The sequence below is a fragment of the Nicotiana tomentosiformis genome, chromosome 7 (assembly GCF_000390325.3).
Source record: "Nicotiana tomentosiformis chromosome 7, ASM39032v3, whole genome shotgun sequence".
Lineage (NCBI taxonomy): Eukaryota > Viridiplantae > Streptophyta > Magnoliopsida > Solanales > Solanaceae > Nicotiana > Nicotiana tomentosiformis.
This window is the reverse complement of record NC_090818.1, coordinates 53,957,723-53,977,791: the sequence shown is the minus strand read 5'-3', so window position 1 is coordinate 53,977,791 and position 20,069 is coordinate 53,957,723. Positions and strand designations below refer to the sequence as shown.

The 20,069-nt window shown below is 37.7% G+C and overlaps 1 protein-coding gene across 1 annotated transcript; it reads left to right on the top strand.

Annotated features, from left to right (window-relative positions):
• Window positions 1-1,767: 1,767 nt before the first annotated feature.
• Window positions 1,768-19,620, top strand: LOC104112096 (actin-related protein 8). The gene is made up of 12 exons (XM_009621932.4): window positions 1,768-2,189; window positions 8,589-8,674; window positions 8,858-8,928; window positions 9,079-9,146; window positions 9,790-9,851; window positions 10,218-10,315; window positions 12,032-12,113; window positions 12,433-12,575; window positions 13,312-13,460; window positions 14,040-14,173; window positions 14,346-14,464; window positions 19,235-19,620. The coding sequence occupies exons 1-12, from the start codon at window positions 1,852-1,854 to the stop codon at window positions 19,310-19,312; spliced, it is 1,428 nt and encodes a 475-aa protein (XP_009620227.1). The 5' UTR covers window positions 1,768-1,851; the 3' UTR covers window positions 19,313-19,620.
• Window positions 19,621-20,069: the final 449 nt, after the last annotated feature.

The following is a 20,069-nucleotide window of genomic DNA, read 5'->3' as shown; positions in this document are numbered from 1 at the left end:
AAATCTATATATAATAAATAATGAATTAAACAGTGGAGTAAAAGTAATTTTTAATAAACTATTATTTTAACTATGTAATCTTGCTTGCCTCAATTTAATTCTCACGAAGAAATTATTATAGTCAAGATTATTAATTTTTAGTAAAAATGTTCTCACAAAGTTTTTACTATCTTTTAGTACAATTCAAGCAAGAAAAATATTTCGATTTAATCGTCAGTAGTCTTAAATTAGTTAATTTACATAACCATACAGAGTATTATTAATTGATTATCTTTTATTCATCAAGATATAATTGTATTAAATATTAATCTTTCAAAAGTTATTTGTTTTAGTTTAAGCAATTTATAATTTCAAAAATTAACTTTTCATCAATTTGATTCTCTCAAATAGTAGTAAAATTATTACACGCCTGTAGACTAGATTTTCTAATCTCTATGGGATGATATCATAAACTATACTAGAATTTGAAAAAGTACAAGCAAAATTCATACACACATTGGTCTCGTCAGTTGCTTGAAAACCTTTAGGTGGTTTACATGAGGATATTTCCTCTTGAGTATTATCCTATAGTTGAGGGTTGCTTATGATTTAAATTGAAAAGTATTTGTATATGATATCAAGTGTTATTCAATTTTCTTAATTAGTGCTTTGCTAAATTTTATCTTTCTATTCTTTTACTTGTGTTCTTGTATTTTTACTTCCGTGTTCGTATTAATATTTGATTTATTGGATTAGAAATGAGATATACTGGATATAATATAAAAAATACTTTTTTTACATTAGAAAAATTGGGATAAATTTTTATTTATAATTTTAGCTTTAAAATTTTTAAAACTTGGGGAAAAGAGCCTTCAGGAAGAGTTGTCCTGGATAATTAGTAATCCTTGGATTGTTATCCCGCGTTGAAGGTGGTATAAAAAATAATACCATAATTATAGTATAACTAATCCACTAATTTCGGGGGGGGGGGGGAGGAGGGGAAATCAAGCAAATACGAAAAATATATAATCTCATCTTTTATTTTGAGATTGTTATCCTTTATCTGACCGGCCAAAGGACCTTAAAATTATTAAAGACGTAAAATTATATTTACCCAAATAGGCGCTCATCCAATCGCTTAAATTAAAAATAGTCGGTGGAGGTATAATATACGCATAATTTATTTATTTTATATGTATAGTTCTATATAATCAATATATAATGTATGTATATGACTAGAAAAAAATAAACAATGAATATGGCCGGCTATTTGTGTAAAGATACCTATTTTTTAAGGTAAATTTCCATCCCCGCTATTATTCACAGTTCATTCTGTTGCAAGAAAACTCTTACACGAAAGAAGAGAAAAGAGCATGCCGACCGGAGGATCAAGCCACTAAAGCAAAGGCCCTTCCCCCCTCCCCGGCTGGAGAGTAAACTAGAAATTAACTTTAAATAAAAGTATATAAGTTTTATTTTTTTGCAAAAAAGCTTAAGTTCTCTTCGTAAGTTTTGCTTGAGGCCACCAATTTGGCTGAGACTACATTTTCTTTTTTGAATTAATTCAAAATGAATGACATTTTGCATATTTAGCTCTCGCGTGTATTTCATGCAAATGATTTTTTTAAATGAGAAAAATGTCCATTCACTTTGATACATGTTTTAATGTTTAATATTTGCAAGGAATAAAATGTTTAAAATGCCTCATAATTCATAACCCATCACTAATAATTTTCAGCTACTACAATAAAATATTACAGGCGGAAGTGTATCCACGTGTTGGTCAAAGGGATCATCTTCGCAAATTTAGTTTAGTTCCATGGGACACTATTCAGCTAAAACTGATACCCTCTAGTGGGAAGAATCAGAACCATGTCCACGTTGTTTCGCAAGGTATGGGAATCGGTATTGACTCGTTCGAGTTCCAACTCGAACTCCAATTCGAGTGCCAACTCGTTCGATCGCTTCCGGCAGATGATGTATATACAGACGGCGTCAACTGGTGAATTTGATCGGATACCGTTGGATATATTTATTCAAATTCTGAAGATTTTAGGGCCAAAAGAGTCCGCGAAGCTGAGCTCTGTGTGTAAAACGTGGAAATTCATTGTTTCCGATAATCGGCTGTGGATTTATTTTCTTCAAAATCAGCATGAGCCTTGGGATTCTATTTTTTTCGCGGAAACTCACTTGCGATTGGGTCCTCTTCGGTAATATCGTTAAATTGTTTTCACAGTTATTTAGCGAGTTTCAATTGTTATTTTGAATTGAAATAGATACTCAATTTATAACACAACTTGCGCTTGAACTACATTGAAAAGAACACATTATTATCGAAAGGGATAGATGAAAAAGAAAAGGCTTCTAAATTGTAGTAGGTGTATATGATGAACTATGAAGGAAATAACAGCTGAAGAAAGGACTTTACACGACTATGGAATCTGTTTATGTACTTATTTATGCCTCTTTGTCTATACCCTGCTACTCATAACCAACATTGAATTTGGAAAAATTGTGTCTTTATGAGAATTTTGCCTCTGTCTTGTGTTTATGCTAAATCTGAACTGAGCAAACTACATCCCGATGGCAACATTGTCCTTCCTATCAGAATTTTGCCTATGTCTTGTCTTTGTACTAAATCTGGACAAGAGCCACCTAGATTTGGTGACAAGATATTTCTAGAGGCTTATACTTATGCCCAATTCAGCATGATTTTAGATAAAAGGATGACTAAAAGCTATCATTTTATTTAGCTAAATGCTTATACGTGTAGCATAATAAGAGAAATTACTTTCTCTTTCCTGCTTTATGCAAATCATGTGGTTGGGCTTGGAGAGATTTTAATGCAATTTGCATATGCGTTAGTAGAATATTATATTAACTGTTGAAAACTTAATTTGATAGTTTAACATTGACATCAAAGTTTGAATTTGAGTAGGCGTAGGATTTTGAATCTTGAAACTGCTGAAGTTGAATAAAATTAATTATATCAGTTGAATGGTTAAAAAAATTTTGACGTACGAAGGCAGAGAGAGTTTCATATAGCTTGGCATGGAAGGCGTATTTTTCATAGAAGGTACATCATTGAACATTTGCTCAATAAAATACTATATGTAATAATGATAATTAATAAATTGCGTGGTTTCACCTTTGCCTAATGAATATTTTGTAATGCACTCAACTAGCAGTTAGCTTCCAGATATTTTAAGCTTAACTTAATGTCATCAAAACTGCATGAAGTTCTAGGTTCCACTTTTAACTTTTTTAGTGGTTTTAAAGCTTAACTTTCTACCCTCTCTCTCATGGTGCTCGGCGTACGATAGCTAATGTTCGCCTCTGTGTCTTCGCCCATGGCTAGGGGGCGGGGAAGAGGACGAGGACGAGGACGAGGTCAGAAACAACAACCATTAGTAGCATTTGGTAGTTCTGTAGGTGCTTGATTACCAGTAGCTGTGACGACAACTTCTTCTTCGACTGCAACTGGGAATCTTTTGCAGAGTGTTAAATCAGTGGTATCTTCTGGAGGGGTGTTGCCTGAGACAATTCAATCTCTGGGTCGATTAGACCTTACTACTCCACCTCCTACGGAAAAAGTGGATGGTGGTAAGGGGAGCTCCAATGAAACAGTATCTACACCCAGTTGAGGAATTAGATCAAACAGCTGATATGCCTAATGACAAAGGGAAGCTACCTACATGGACCAACTTGTTTAAGAATAACAAGTCAGCAGAGAATGGTATGGCTCTATCCTATATCCCCCCTCAAATTGTGGATGGGCATCCGATTGTCCAGTTGGAGAAAGCTGAGGTTGTACAGGAGACATTGAAATGGCGATGTGCGTTAATAGCCTATTTCATAGGTGTTGTACCAGGATATAATGTCATGCGTAGATTTGTTAACCAAAACTGGGCACAAGATGCAAATCCGGATCTATATCTCCATGACGAGGGTTACTATGTGATTAAGTTCCAAACTATAGAAGATCTGAATGCAGTCTACTATTCTGGACCCTATTCAATCAACAATAGACCTATTATTCTTAAACCCCGGACACCTGAATTTGATTTCAACACTGAATTCCCTACTGAGATTCCACTGTGGGTGAAATTCCCAAATCTCCCTATGAATGGAGTAGCAACTCCCTTAGTAGGATAGCAAGTGTTATTGGAATTCCCATCTTTGCAGATTAATGTACTTCCAAGCAGACACGAATTTCCTATGCTAGGATGCTTGTTGAAGTAATTACAGTGTTAGATACAAATGGTCGACAATTCACCCAGGAGGTTATATTTGATTGGAAACCTGAGTTCTGCCAACTATGCCAAGTAGTGGGGCATAAGTGTCCACCTCCTCCTAAACCTGGCACTTAGAATTATGCGCCACAGGAAAGAAGAAGAGAACCAAGGAAGGTTACTATGGAATGGAAAACTAAGGGGCCAGTCCCTCCAAATGTTACTGCACCTAACATCCAAGTAGGTGCTACCAGTATTGAGGTGATCAACAATGTCCCTAAAGAAGCTCCACCTGCTACTCATGTAGTAGTTCAGTGTGTTGAGCAAAGTAAAACTGTGGATCCTCAACCTCATGCACAGAAGGAGAAAGCCTTGATGAGAAGCCCTGAGCTTAATTTAGCAAATTTCCTTGCCCTGTGTCCTTCATCAACTTCTGGTGCTGTGTTAGCCAAAAAAGGTCTAGTGTGAATCTTACACTACCTCCTGATAAAGGAGGTGGCTCCAAACCTTCATTATGAATTGGCTTTTTGGAATGTTAGAGGTATGAATAAGAGGTATAAACAAAAGGAGTTGAGGAATTACTTAAAAATAAAGAACATTAAGCTTGCTGGACTAGTTGAAACAAAAGTTATATCACTCGATGCTAAACAAGTATGGAATAATTTTCCCCCTTGCTGGGGAATGGAAAACAATTACCAGAAGGCTGTGAATGAGAGAATATGGTTGCTATGGGACAAAAATCTGTATGAGATAACTGTAATGAAGTTGGATGCTCAATTTTTACACTGTCATGTCAAGTAGAGACAAAGACCTCTAGATTGTATAGTTACACTAATAAATGGCTATAATGCAATTGAACATAGAGAGGCTCTATGGCAATGATTGAAACAGGTTGCACCTGGAGTTATTGCTCCCTGGTTGATTATAGGAGACTTCAATGCTATGCCCCTCCCTCAATGCAGAGGCCAAAGTCTATTCTGAGTGTATTATTGGTCTTCTACTGTCTGAATTACAGTGGAAATGGGAGTATTATACATGGTCAAATAAGCAGATTGGTGTTGATAGGGTCTGTAGCATACTAGATAGAGCATTTGGTAATCATGAATGGATGTTGCAATGGAGGCATGTAGTAACTGAGTATGAACTTTCTTTCATCTCTGATCATTCTCCTATGATCCTGCCCCGTAAGTCTAAGGCTAGAAACATAAATGTCCCATTCAAATTCTTCAATGTGTGGACTGGTCATCAGGATTTCCTACCTATGGTGCAACAAAGTTGGGAATAGAAACTAGACATGTGGCCTATGAAGGATATATGATTAAAGTTTAAGTTGCTTAAACCTTTGTTGAAGCAGCTGATCAATGCAGAACTAAGAGTATTTCTCAGAAAATTGTCCTAGCTCGAGAGGAACTGCAGCTAACTCAGGAGATGATAAATGCTCAATGTGCTGACCAGCTCTTGGAAAAAGAGAAACAGATCTTACTTGATTTGGAGAAATGGTCACTTGTGGAAGAAAGTGCTCTTAGGCAGAAAGCTCGTGCAAAATGGATAAAATTTGGGAATGCCAATACCAAGTATTTCTCAGCTTTGGTTAAGGACAGAACACAAAAGAAGCAGATACTACATCTTTCATCCCTTACTGGTGCACAACTGACTGATCCTCTAGCTATAAAAGAGGAAATCATTGCTTTCTATAAATCTCTTATGGGTACAACTTCCCCTTCAATCCCAGCAGTTAACAGGCTCACAATAATGAAAGGTCCAACCCCCTCTCAACATCTAAGAAGGGAGTTGTGTGATGATATTACTGACCAAGATGTATGGTCTGGATTACAGGCCATAGAGGATGATAAAGCTCCAGGTATTAACGGGTACAACTCTCATTTCTTTAAACAAGCTTGGCCAATATTGAAGGATGAGGTGACTTTGGCAGTTAAACAATTCTTTGCATCGGGGAAAATATTCTTTGCATCGGGGAAAATATTTAAAGCTATTAACTGTACTACGATCACTTTAGTTCCAAAGAATCCTAGTCTTCTGACAGGAAAGGAGTATAGACCAATTGCTTGCTGCACTATATTGTATAAGATCATAGCAAAAATTTTGGCTGCTAGGATTCAAAAAGTTATACCCAGTATCATCTGTGATGCTCAGGCAGGCTTTATTCTAGGAAGGAAAATCTCAGATAATATTATCTTGGCCCATGAATTGGTCAAAGATTATGGAAGGAAAAATGCCTCTCCCAAAAGATTGATTTTCAGAAAGCCTATGACTCAGTAGAATGGCCCTATTTGAAGCAGGCTATGAGTGAATTGGGGTTCCCTGACAGGTTTGTCTTTGGATAATGGCATGTGTGCAAACTGTTAATTATACTGTGTGGTAAATGGGGCAACTACAAAGCCATTTGATGCTGCTAAAGGATTGAGACACGGAGACCCCATCTCCCCTTATCTATTTGCAATGGCTATGGAATAGTTGAGCGGGAAACTACATGAACTTAAGGACAACAAATCCTTTAACTTCCACCCTAGATGTGCTAAATTGAAGATCACCCATCTAAGCTTTGCAGATGACTTATTGTTATTTTCTAGAGGTGACCTGAATTCAGTTAATGCACTTTATGAAGCTTTCAAGCAATTTTCAGAAGCTTCAGGGTTACAAGCCAATCTACAGAAAAGCTCTATGTATTTTGGTGGAGTTGATCAGGTGGAAAGAGAAAGAAAGAGATAGAATTGTACATAAGCTTGACATTCCTGCTGGTGAGTTACCTATTAGGTACCTGGGAGTCCCCCTATCCACTAAAAAGATTTCCTTTATTCAGTGACAACCTCTTATAGAGAAAATAGTGGCCAAAATTACCTCCTGGACAGCTAAGAAACTCTCCTATGCTGAGAGAGTTCAACTGGTGCAATCTGTTCTTTTTGGAGTTCAATCATATTGGTCCTAGCTGTTTCAAATGCGAGTTAAGGTTCTTAAACTGATTGATGCATATTGTAGAAGTTTTGTGTGGTCGGGCACTGAAACTATTACAAAAAATGCCCTTGTCTCTTGGGAAAAGATGTGTTTGCCCAGAACTTTTGGAGGTTTAAACCTCCTTAACATAAGGATATGGAATAGAGCTGCTCTGGCTAAGACACATGGGGACCTTGCTCATAAAGATGACAAATTATATGGATCAAATGGATCCATAAGTTCTACCTCAAAGGCCAACGTCTCACCACAGCCAGAGTTCCCCAACAAGCTTGTTGGATCATGAGGAAAATCTTGGAAGCACGACAGACTTTGTTGCAAGTGCAGATAAAAGAGGGGCCAGGCAGCCTGACCAAACGAATTTATGAGCAGTTGCTACCTAGTTACCCTAGAGTACCCTGGAAATGTGCGATGTACAAGAATGATGCCAGACCTAAAGCCAAATTCATTATGTGGTTGCAGCTACAAGACAAGCTTCTCACTGCTGATAGGCTAGCAAAATGGGGCATAGCTGTTGACTTGGAATGTGTCATGTGTCATACTCATCCTGAAAGTAGAAATCATTTGTTCATGAGCTCTGATTTCACCAGAGCAGTGTGGAATAGGATTATCCTATGGCTTGCAGGGCTGACCATTGGATAGGACCAACATGTAGCTTGGATAATCCAGAATGCAAAAGGGAGGACTCAACAAGCTCACATCTTCAGAAGTGTCTATGCAGAATGTGTCTATGCCATTTGGATGGAGAGAAATCAGAGGATATTCGCAAAGAAGGGAGGTTATAGCTAGAGAGTTTGCCTACTTGTCCAATGTTAGAGCATCTCGTGGTGTCCAAAACTTGTTACATAGCATGTTGTTCTAGCTTGGTTTGCTAGATTTGATTACAGTTTTTTGCTAGTTCAGATTAGGCTTGTGGTGATTTTCTTTAGATAGCTAGTTGTGTTAAACTGGCTATGGTATTGTAATGTTGATTCCTGGTGATTAATATAAAGTTAGTTACCAAAAAAAAAAAAAAACTTGATGTAGCGAACATTCTTATATCTGCAGTTATTTTGCTTCTATTCGTCTCTTTAGTCCGGCAATTGTCACATTTTGGTGACATCCCTGTGTTCCCACCAGTCTTAAGAAGCTTTAAAACTAGCAAACAAAGGAATCACTAATATCATGTAAACTAACTTTCATCTAGAAGGGAGCAACACCACAACAACAACTCAGCCTCAATTCGTAACAAGTTGGAGTCTACTATTTGAATCCACACTATCCATGTTGCTCCATTTAATCCCATCTCGGTCCGATATTATAAAAGTAGAAAGTAAACACATGCAATATGTTGTAACTCATCAGTAATAAAGTAGTCAGTGGGAGTTTTCTTCGTAGCTGGGCTTGATGAGGTGTATATGATTGCAGGACATTTCCAAATTCGGTACCAGACTTGTCATTCATGAGTATTTATGGTCAACGTGCTCAAGTACCTGGTGCTGTTGTTATTGACGGTATGTACCTTTCAATGGTTATATTCTGCCTTTTAGTTGGCACAATGCTCTAGTTGTTCTGTTTTGTTGATTCAATCTGCACATTTTTTATAAATTCTAATATCACTGTGTACTATGTGAGCACTACAAAGAGAAGTGATTTCTTCAAGCTTATTCATCTTTTCTTATTTTTCTCATCAAAAGGTGGGTCAGGCTATTGCAAATTTGGTTGGAGTAAGTATAGTGCTCCATCAGGGAGATCAGCGACATTCTTGGTGAGCTTTCATTCGAGTTAACAGTTAGTTGTTAATTTGTGAAAATCATTTGCACATTTGAGACCTGTTGTTTTTCGAACTATTTGTTATCTTCCATGTGCTCCACAGTGTCTTACCGTATCTCTTCCTGAAAACTTGTCTCATCTACAGGAATTTGGTAACATTGAATCTCCAATGTATTCTAGATTGAGGCGCTTCTTTTCAACAATATACACCAGGTTTGTATTCTGTTCATTTTTCGCTGTAATTTTTCAGTGCTCCCAGCTGACATCACATTTAGAAGGCTTCGATGATTTTTTGAAGGGGTTTGACCACCTAAACCAACATCCATAATTGAGTACTCTAAACAGGTTTCTGGTTCTCGAACATAAATTTGCTTCTCTTAAAATGCTTTTTAACACCATAATATCTGGACTCTCTACAGGTTATTCTAGACATTATTAATTGATTGTAATATGGATGTTTGGTTGCCAAAGAAGAATCCTAGTCAGCTCAAAATTTAATCTGTACAATGTAAATTGGACATACTCTCTGTATTATTATGTTGCCTTTTGGTACATATCCTGTTGTTCATCATACTAATATCGGCAAGCTTTCCTCTATCTATATTATAAACTACTGGTTTTACCCACTAAGGAGAAAAGGTAGAAAAGGCTGGATTTATGATGACTTCCAAAGTTTCAGTAAAGTAACTCTCATCTATGTCAGAATGTTACATATAGCCTTCCTACGAGCCAAAATTAGAAAAGATATGAGCTTGTCACTGAGACCCACTGTCAATGGAAGCACTTAAAAGTAGAAACATTTCTCCCCTTGACCATTTCCTAAACTTCTATCTTTTTCGTTCTGGACTCTATGCAGGATGCAGGTGAAAACTTCAACACAGCCAATCATTGTCTCCATTCCAATTTGCCATTATGATGGTCAGTTTCTATTTCAGTGTTCTTGAAAACTCCATCAAATTTCTATTCATGCCAACAACTCAATTTGCTTAGAGAACGAATATCATTTTACAATATATGCATATATATCCATTACTTGGGGCATCAGCCCATGCAACTCTATTCTCAACATTCTTTTATTTGAGCTAGAGGGTAAGGTGCTGATAGGTTTGAATTCTATATTTTAGTCAATTGAATCTTTGACTGTGAGAAGTGAAACTTAGAGCACATTAACATTTTTCAGCTGCTCTTGGTGCGCTAGCCGGGGCGTGGTTGGGCAGTTAAGGTTCATCACTATGTTTGATCTCTTATTTTTTTCCCTAACTTGTCTGTACCTGTCATTTTCAGATACTGAATGTGATAAGGCAGCTAGAAGGCAGTTAAAAGAAGCTATCCATTCTGCATTATTTGACATGAATGTTCCTGCCGTTTGTGCTGTCAACCAGGTAGTACTTATTCATATCCTCTAACATCTTTTGGATTTTCAGAGGTGGTTGAAGTTTTATATATTAAAAAAAATGCTCTCAGAAAAACTTGATTTAATTTGACTGAGGAAATAAGATAGAAGAAATCATCTCTGTCATTGTTGGGCGACGTTTATCAACAAGACATATATAAAGCAGAATCTGTTCCTTCCCGAAGCAAGTGTAAAATGCCTCAATATCTGTTTATGGTCTTCTTTCACAATTACTATGTGCCTTTTCCTTAGACAGGCATTCGCCCTACTTTCCGGGTGGCATATCCTAGTCTCGAAAGAAAAGAGAGAAGTAATTAGTGCAGCCTTTATCTTCAAAAAAGAATTGCCACTTCCAAGAAAACTTTTTGAATTTTACTAATGGTTTTCTCTGTGCACAGAAGACAATTATGGTTTTATCTACACTCGGAAGAGAGTTAAGTTAAAGGGAAGAGGGAATAAAAGAATAACTGGACAAGGTTATTGGATTTTCCTTTCGTGGCTTAGCATTGGGCTATTTAGTACTACTACCACAAATTTAATACATACCAGTATAGCCACATCCTAATATATTTGACTACTTTTGCTAATTGCAGTAGTTTCCCATCCCTGGAACTTTTTAAATTATATAAAATAACAGTACTATTTCTTTTATTTTCTCCTTTATGAGACTTTGTTCTGTCAACACCCCCTCTTCTCGCTTTTCACTTATCATATCTGATACATATTCGACCAACTAATGAGTGCTTGATGCTTTGTATTGTTAATTGCTAAGATTAAACATGGTCAATGAACATGGGGAACAGGGTGCAAAATAGCTGTAGAGATATCCAGATATAACCAATTGCTCATGATGAAAATACCTTATGAAGGAGATGAATTGACTTATTATTGATCAAACAACTCACAGGTTGCGTTGCACTTTAGAAGGATGAGCACGACAAAAGAAAAAAATAACTGCTTAGATGGTCATTAATTATTACGTTTACCTCATTGTTCTATGGTATTTAGATTTTGAAAGTGGTGAAACATAGACATAACTTATTTTTTGAACTGGAAACTGTGTTTTAAGATGATGGACACCTTGGGACGATGGAACTACATTTTAACGACTATTGGTGCTTGGTGAAGTGTTGTATTTGTTCTGTTGGATAGGATTACATTATTTTTTTATATCTGTCTTATGTTTTATTCTAAGTAGAAAGATTTGCTCTAATGAATTAATTTTCTTACTTTGAGCCCCAATTGTTGTTAACATACTTTGGGATTTTGTCTATACTATCTTGTTCCATCTTAAAGATCAATGCTGTAATTTCAGCAAGTATACCAGGATCCTTACACATTACATATTTATCTAAATACACTAATGCTTCTCTAGTATGTCTACGATTGCTTTTCTTGATATAAAAAGTGTTCCTGCCAATCTCACTATCTGATTTTTGACTAATGTTTGAATACAGATATAAGTTTATCTCTCTGGCTTGTCCTGCATACAATAAATATAAGCTGTTAGATAAATAATCTAAAAGTTCGATATTGCTACTGTCATATTTGAATTTGAACATCAGATCTCAATCAGTTATTCTGATGCGTCAGCCTGAAATATATCAAGGGAAGATGTCACGAGCTGCTTTCTTCCTAATTTTTGGTGTTAATTTGTTGTCAATTTCTTAATAGTGTCATAATGTCTTTCTTTTAAAAATTATAGGCAGTTTTAGCTTTATTTGCTGCGAGGAAAGTTTCAGGAATAGTAGTCAACATTGGGTTTCACCAAACATCTGTTGTTCCAAGTAAGACTTTTCTTCATGTACCACACCTATTTGATTCAGTCCGTTGACTTTATTATAAAGTTGTCTTGGTAGAACTCTATATTTCGTTAAAATTCTTTGAACTGTGACAATATTTTTGTTTTCAAAGTCGTTAGTAGGATATTTCAGGAAGAAAATTTTTATTCTCTACTTCTTTATTTTTTCTGATGATATAATTTAATATTCTGCGTGATTGACTTACAGGTATGTTGTATCATGTATGCTTTTATGTCGCTTATGGTTGCAGTTTGCTCACATTGTTTCAATAGTTTATGTATAGCCATTTTTTGGTCTTTTGCAGTTCTTCATGGTAAAGTCATGCATCAGGTGGGTGTAGAAGTTGTGGGAATTGGAGCATTGAAGCTTACAGGATTCCTTAAGGAGCAGATGCAACAGAAGAACATTTATTTTGGGTCACTTTACACTGTGCGAGCACTAAAAGAGGTATTCTGCTTTCTGGTCGTTAAACAAATAGGGTGGGTAGGGAGGTTGTTTGACCTAGACATGCACAATTGTACTGTTTCTGCGTTGCAAGTCAACAGTTCCTGAATCAAATCAGATGTGTCTTGGTAAAATTTCTGGTACTGGAAATCATTTCGATTTGTATAAATTTTTGAACCGGCATGTCCTCTAAATGCCAAATCTGGATACTAATCTTGTGAAGTGCCTGTTCTTTTAGTAATACATTTTCACCTGTTGATTGGTAGCTGGCAGCACTGCTACATATGAACTAGCAGTTAATAACCTCAATAAACCATGTTAAATGCGTAACTTAGTTGTGTGACTTCTCTGTGACTTTCTTCTTTACTGCATATGGTCGAATTACAATAATTAATGTAAGGTTTGTCAAGTTATCCAAGTTTAAGTTTTTCAAAACATCATGATATCTGGAGAGGAACGTGATTACAAATTGAAGATACAAGAGTTTCTGCTTCACTTTCACTTTTTCTTCACTGTATTTTGTTTATTCAAAAGTTGAATAAACAAGCTACTAGTGTACAAGTAACTTTGTTCCTTTTAGCTTAATAACACAAACCATTGTTAGATTCTGTTATTATTGACCTTGTGATCAAACATAGACTTGACAAGACTAGCTGCATATGAGAGTTTTTTTTTCCCTTATTTCTTAATGATTTTTTTTCAAGTATATTTTCTGAGATCTGTTTGGTTGGTATTGCAGAACCTTTGTTATGTCGCACTCGATTATGAAGCTGAGCTATCCAGAGATACCAAAGCTTCTTTCCAGATTGCGTCTGAAGGTTGGTTTACGCTTTCAGAAGAGCGCTTTAAAACAGGAGAGATTCTGTTCCAGCCTCGAATTGCAGGAATGTACGTCCATGCTGTCTTATTCTGGGAACTTTAGTAAGAAACTAAGAATAATTGAACAACTCCCATTTACAATTACTTCCCTTAGGTGTAATGTTAAAGACGATAAGGTGGTCGTTAGGGCAGGCTGACAGCCTTCTAGTAAAAATAATGCAAGACCTGCCACTCCTTATTGGAATCACGTCCTTTAAAAGACTGGAGTTGATCTGCATATGACAGTGCATGTGGACTATGTAGTCAAGTGGCACCCTATTATATTCGGGTCTTTCTTTAAACTTATTTTCTTAAATGGGAACGATCAACGGAGAGAAATATTTTTAGTCTTGGCGGGTGGAGGCAGGGTGTAACTGGGAAGAGTACTTATGCTAATCATTTTAGATATGGTATTATCATTTTTAGGCTACACTGTACTGAGGTTAACTGATGATGTCAATTTATTCACTCATATTGTTTAGAAAAAATGGTGGTTTGTGGATGTAAATGGTGAAACACAATTCATACCCCCCCCCCCCCCCAGTTGCCCCCCAAAAGAACAAGGATCTGTGGTATGGAAAATTAGTAGATCTTGTGGTCTTGTTTCAGGCGTGCTATGGGTTTGCACAATGCTGTGGCACTGTGCATGGAGCACTGCCAGGATGCTGAATTAATGGCCGACGATAGCTGGTACAAAACAGTAGTTTTGGCTGGGGGAAGTGCATGTTTGCCTGGATTAGCAGGTGAATTGCAACTTATGCTCCTTTTTCCCTAGAAATGTATCTGATGGAATCATGTGTTTATCCTTTTTGTTATACCTAATTAAAAAAAACAGCGAAGCTTTAACTGGAGTAGTAAAGAAGAAATCCAATCTTCAAGGAAACAACTGATGTTCCTTATAAACTTTTATTGCAGAAAGATTAGAGAAGGATGTGTGTGGACTTCTTCCCCCACACATGAGCAATGGAATCAGAGTACTTCCTCCACCATATGGCGTAGATTCTGCATGGTTTGGGGCTAAACTGATCGGCAATGTAAGCTACCATAAAATCTTTCTGAACATAATTTGACACGGTAGTTTCACTCATGCTAATCAACAAACTTGACTTTGACACTGTTAGTTTACAGATATGTATAGTGTAGTCTTGTCCCACATTGGAAGAGGAGTAATATCTCATTGTAGTGTATAGCTATAAATAGGGACCTCTTGTATTGTATTTATCATCCAATATCAATAACATATTTTTTCCTGTGCCTTCTCACATGGTATCATAGCATTAGTGAGAAAAGATCGTTGTGCGTCATTCCAGCGTTAACCGGAAAGAAAGAACTTAGTCATTGTGCAATTTTTCCGGTGACCTAAGGCTTGTCTAAGTGAAAGTCACTTTCTGTCGGTGTTGTGCTAAAACCAACACCACCACGGTAGATCACCCTCTAACGACCAACCCCTGAAATTTTATCCGGCAGAAAAGCCACCACGCTCCTCCACGCACCGGCAACAACAACTTTTCCGGCAGGGATTCCAGCCACTTTCCGGCCATTTTTTTCGCGAAACTTCTTCAGGACAGTGTGCTCTCCTCAAAATTCCGAGCCTACCCATTTAATTCAAATCAAATTCCGGCCGCTTTTATATTTTTCCTGCATGAACAGTGATCTTTCCGGCCATTTTTTGAAAATATTTCTTCATGACAGCTTGCTCGCAAGGGAATTCTGAGTCTATCCATCCTGGTTACAACAAATTCTGACAACTTTGGAATTTTCCGGCGAGCTACAGTGTTCCCGGCAGAACAATGTTCTGTTTTCCTGCTGTAAACAGTGTTTTCAAGCTTTTTCTTCAGTTTTTTCACAGGAGTTACTTATTTTCACTATTTCAAGTTAACCCTACTATTACAAATTGTAGCGACATGGGAACCGATGCTTTAAATAGTCGGATTGTTTCTTTAGCAGATTATATTGAGTTCCTTCAGTACAAAGCATGTAAGCAGACATATTCTGAGATAGCTTCTGTTGTTCAAACAGGTAATAGCGTGACTTGTTTCTTCCAATCTTTATCCTCTGAATCTTGGGTCATTGATTCAGGTGCATTAGATCATATTTCTGGTAACAAATCTCTTTTCACTACTATTTCGTATTCTCAATCTCTTCCAAAAGTCACAATGACCAATGGATCTCAAACCAAGGCAACTGCAATAGGTCATGCAAGTCCACTTCCTTCCTTACCTTTAGATTCAGTCCTTTATGTTCCCAGTAGTCCTTTTAATCTCATAGTTGGTAGTCGCTTAGCCAAATCACTTAAATGCGCTGTTTTATTTCTTAATGACCATGTTTTTATACAGGAACGCAGTACGGAGCGGATCATTGGTACTGGGCGTGAATCAAACGGACTTTATTACCTTATCCGTGCTAAATCACATAGACTCACATCTCGTCTTCCTTCTACAACTTGTCCTGTTACTGATTCACCAGATTTATTACATAAACGGTTGGGACATCCCAGTTTGTCAAAACTTCAGAAAATGGTATCTGGTTTATCTCACTTGTCAGCTCTAGAGTGTGAGTCATGTCAGCTCGGTAAGCATACTCACTCCCACTTCCCTCGGCGTCTTGATAATCGAGCAGAGTCACCTTTTACTTTAGTCCATTCAGATGTTTGGGGTCGTAGTCGGGTCAGTTCCACCTTGGGATTCCGCTACTTTGTCAGTTTCATTGATGATTATTCCAGGTGCACTTAGATATTTTTGATAAAAAATCGATCTGAGCTGTTTTCTAGTTTCCAGACCTTCCATGCTGAAATTCAAAATCAATTTGGGGTTTCTATTCGCACATTTCGTAGTGATAATGCCCGAGAGAATTTGTCTTCCCCATTTCAGCAGTTTATGAAATCTCATGGGATTATTCATCAAACATCTTGTCCGTACACATCTCAACAAAATGGGGTAGCTGAAAGAAAGATTAAACATCTTTATTGAAACTGCTCGTACCCTACTCATACAATCTCATGCTCCGTTGCGTTTTTGGGGGATGCAGTTCTTACATCTTGCTATCTTATTAACCGTATGCCATCTTCAGCTATCCAGAACCAAGTTCCATTCTCTGTCATGTTTCCCCACTTACCTTTGTTCTCTCTTCCACCCCGTATCTTTGGAAGCACTTGTTTTGTCCATAACCTTACTCCAGGAACAGTTAAGTTAGCTCCTCGTGCTCTTAAGTGCGTATTCCTGGGTTTCTCGAGAACACAAAAGGGGTATCGATGTTACTCTCCTGACCTCCAACGGTACCTTATGTCCTCTGATGTTACCTTCTTTGAAACCCAATCATACTTCACAGGTTCAGGTCATCACTTAGATATTTCTGAGGTACTACCAGTTTCATCTTTTGGAGATTCAGTCACTCCAGCTCCACCACCTACAACTCCAGTTGTAGCTCCACCACCTATAGTTCCAGTTCCACCACCTACAACTCCAGTTGTAGCTCCACCACCTATAGCTCCAGTTCCTTCGCATAATCCAGTTCAACCTTCTGCAACTCCACCACTCTTGACTTATCATCGTCGTCCACATCCAGCATCAGGCCCAGGTGATTCACTCCCCGCATCAGATTCTGCACCTACTGCGGACTTGTCTCCTCTTAGTCAACCAATTGCACTCCGCAAAGGTGTATGATCCACACCTAATCCTAATCCCCACTATGTCGGTTTAAGTTATCATCGTTTGTCGTCACCTCATTATGTTTTTATATCTTCTTTGTCCACTGTTTCTATCCCTAAGTCTACAGGTGAGGCACTATCTCATCCAGGATGGCGACATGCTATGATTGACGAGATGTCTGCTTTACATGCGAGTGGAACTTGGGAGCTTGTTCCTCTTCCTGCAGGTAAGTCTACTGTTGGTTGTCGTTGGGTTTATGCAGTCAAAGTCGGCCCAGATGGCCAGGTTGATCGGCTTAAGGCTCGTCTTGTTGCAAAAGGATATACTCAGATTTTTTGGCTTGATTATAGTGATACTTTCTCTCCCGTGGCTAAAGTAGCATATGTTCGTCTCTTTTTTTCCATGGTTGTACGTCGTTGGCCTCTTTATTAGTTAGACATTAAGAATGCTTTTCTCCACGGTGATCTTGAGGAAGAAGTTTATATGGAGCAACCACCTGGTTTTGTTGTTCAGGGGGAGTTTAATGGTTGTGTGTGCAGATTGTGCAGGTCACTATATGGTTTGAAACAGTCCCCTCGAGCTTGGTTTGGTAAGTTCAGCACAATTATTCTGGAGTTTGGCATGACTCGTAGTGAGGCTGATCACTCTGTGTTTTATCGGCATTCTGCTCCTAATCTATGTATTTATTTAGTGGTTTATGTTGATGATATTGTTATTACTGGTAATGATCATGATGGTATTACTAATCTGAAGCAGCATCTCTTTCAGCACTTCCAGACTAAGGATCTGGGCAGATTGAAGTATTTTTTAGGTATTGAGGTCGCTCAGTCTAGCTCAGGTATTGTTATTTCACAGCAGAAGTATGCCTTAGACATTCTTGAAGAGACTGGAATGATGGGTTGCAGACCTATTGACTCTCTTATGGATCCGAATGCTAAGCTTCTGCCTGGACAGGGGAGCCTCTTAGAGACCCTACGAGATATAGGAGGTTGGTTGGCAAATTGAATTACCTCACAGTGACTAGACCTGACATTTCTTTTCCGGTGAGTGTTGTAAGTCAGTTTATGGATTCTCCCTGTGATAGTCACTGGGATGCAGTTGTTCGCATTCTTCGGTATATAAAGTTAGCTCCATGCAAAGGATTACTATTCGAGGATCGAGACCACGAGCAGATTGTTGGGTACACAGATGCTGAGTGGGCAGGATCACCTTTTGATAGACGTTCTATGTCTGAATATTGTGTTCTAGTAGGAGGTAATTTGGTCTCGTGGAAGAGCAAAAAACAGAATGCAGTTGCTCGATCTAGCGTCGAAGCCGAATATCGGGCCATGGCTATGGCGACGTGTGAGTTAGTTTGGGTCAAGCAGTTGCTCAAGGAGTTAAAGTTCGGAGAAATAAACAAGATGGAACTAGTGTGTGATAGCCCAGCTGCTCTTCATATTGCGTCAAATCCGGTGTTCCATGAGAGGACTAAACACATTGAGATCGACTGTCACTTTGTCAGAGAAAAAATACTTTCAGGAGATATTGTTACAAAGTTTGTAAAGTCGAATGATCAACTAGCAGATATTTTCACTAAGTCTCTTACTGGTTCTCGTATTAGTTACATGTGTAACAAGCTCGGTACATATGATGTGTATGCACCGGCTTGAGGGGGAGTGTTAGTTTACAGATATGTATAGTGTAGTCTTGTCCCACATTGGAAGAGGAGTAATATCTCCTTGTAGTGTATAGCTATAAATAGGGACCTCTTGTATTGTATTTATCATCCAATATCAATAACATATTTTCTCCCGCGCCTTCTCACAGACACGATGTCTTGAATTGAGAAATTAGTTAATTTCTTAATTCAGGTAGAAATCGTATCCAAATGCATTTGTCATAAAAGAATTGCAATTTAAATGTGGAAGTCACTCTACCTGCTTGAGTCGATGTAAAATTCTTTCGCTTTTCTCTTGGTTAAGTTGTTTTTTTTTTTAAAAAAGTTCCATACTTTTCATTTGGCTATGATCTCTTCTTTTGAGGGGAGTTGGTGTAGAAGAAAATGTGTACTTGTAGCCAATACTTGATCATGAAATAAATTGTTCTTGCCGTCATCAAACTAACTTTTATTATGTACTTGATTATGATACAAATTACATGTTCTGTTTACTACAGTTGAGCACCTTCCCCACTTCCTGGTGTGTGATGAAAAAGCAATTTCGGCATAGGTCAAGACGCAAGTTTATATGGTGAATGTGAACGGCACTACAGGTGGTATTTCTAAAGATCGAGAATTTTGATGTGCCTCATGGGTGAAGATCAACTACTATATCGTCTCATTGTTAAAGATACAAATATAGGCTATCTGTACATCATTTATAAAGACTAAAGCAATGTCGTTCGGTTGAGCTAATGGAACTGCTAAGCAAATGATGTACAAAACTTAGATTGTTGAGGTAGCTCTAAATGGAGTGAGAATATCTGTAAGTCAGACATGAAGAATGTAATAAAGGAGCACCTTTTTCAAAGATATGTATTGATACAATCGCTGTCTTTGGTTAGACACTTGCAGAACTGGCTTGGATTTTCAGATGCTTCATTTCTTGGTGGAATTAGTGATGTCGTGGACACATTAAGTAGGAAATCTTGGTGGTACCACTGAAGTTTTTTTTTTTTTTATATAGTTACAGTAAGGTTGTGATACTTTTGAGCTGTTGCCCTCATCTACTGCAGGGAGCAGATCCATGCAACTGCAACTATGTTCTCAACCCACATGTTGCAATCATGTGGTCCTTTTAACATTTCTGCAGGTACTGCGATTAAGTTCTGCTGCACCGCATACATACATCTTGCTTTATTCTGTTTAAAGGATGCCCTTCTCCTTCATCATGCTTCTGTGGCCGGTTAACAGCTGTGAAAGAGTGTAATTTACCATGTTGGTATCGCTTGTTATAATCAGCAGCTATCTTTTCCTTCAGCTACGTTTTCCTATATTGATGTATAAGCTAGC

Coding starts and splice junctions, on each gene's coding strand:
- LOC104112096 (XM_009621932.4), top strand. CDS start 1,852: ATGTCCACGTTGTTTCGCAAGGTATGGGAATCGGTATTGACTCGTTCG. Junction 12,576..13,311: donor CTGTGCGAGCACTAAAAGAG/GTATTCTGCTTT, acceptor TTGGTATTGCAG/AACCTTTGTTATGTCGCACT. Junction 14,465..19,234: donor GGGCTAAACTGATCGGCAAT/GTAAGCTACCAT, acceptor TGTTTACTACAG/TTGAGCACCTTCCCCACTTC.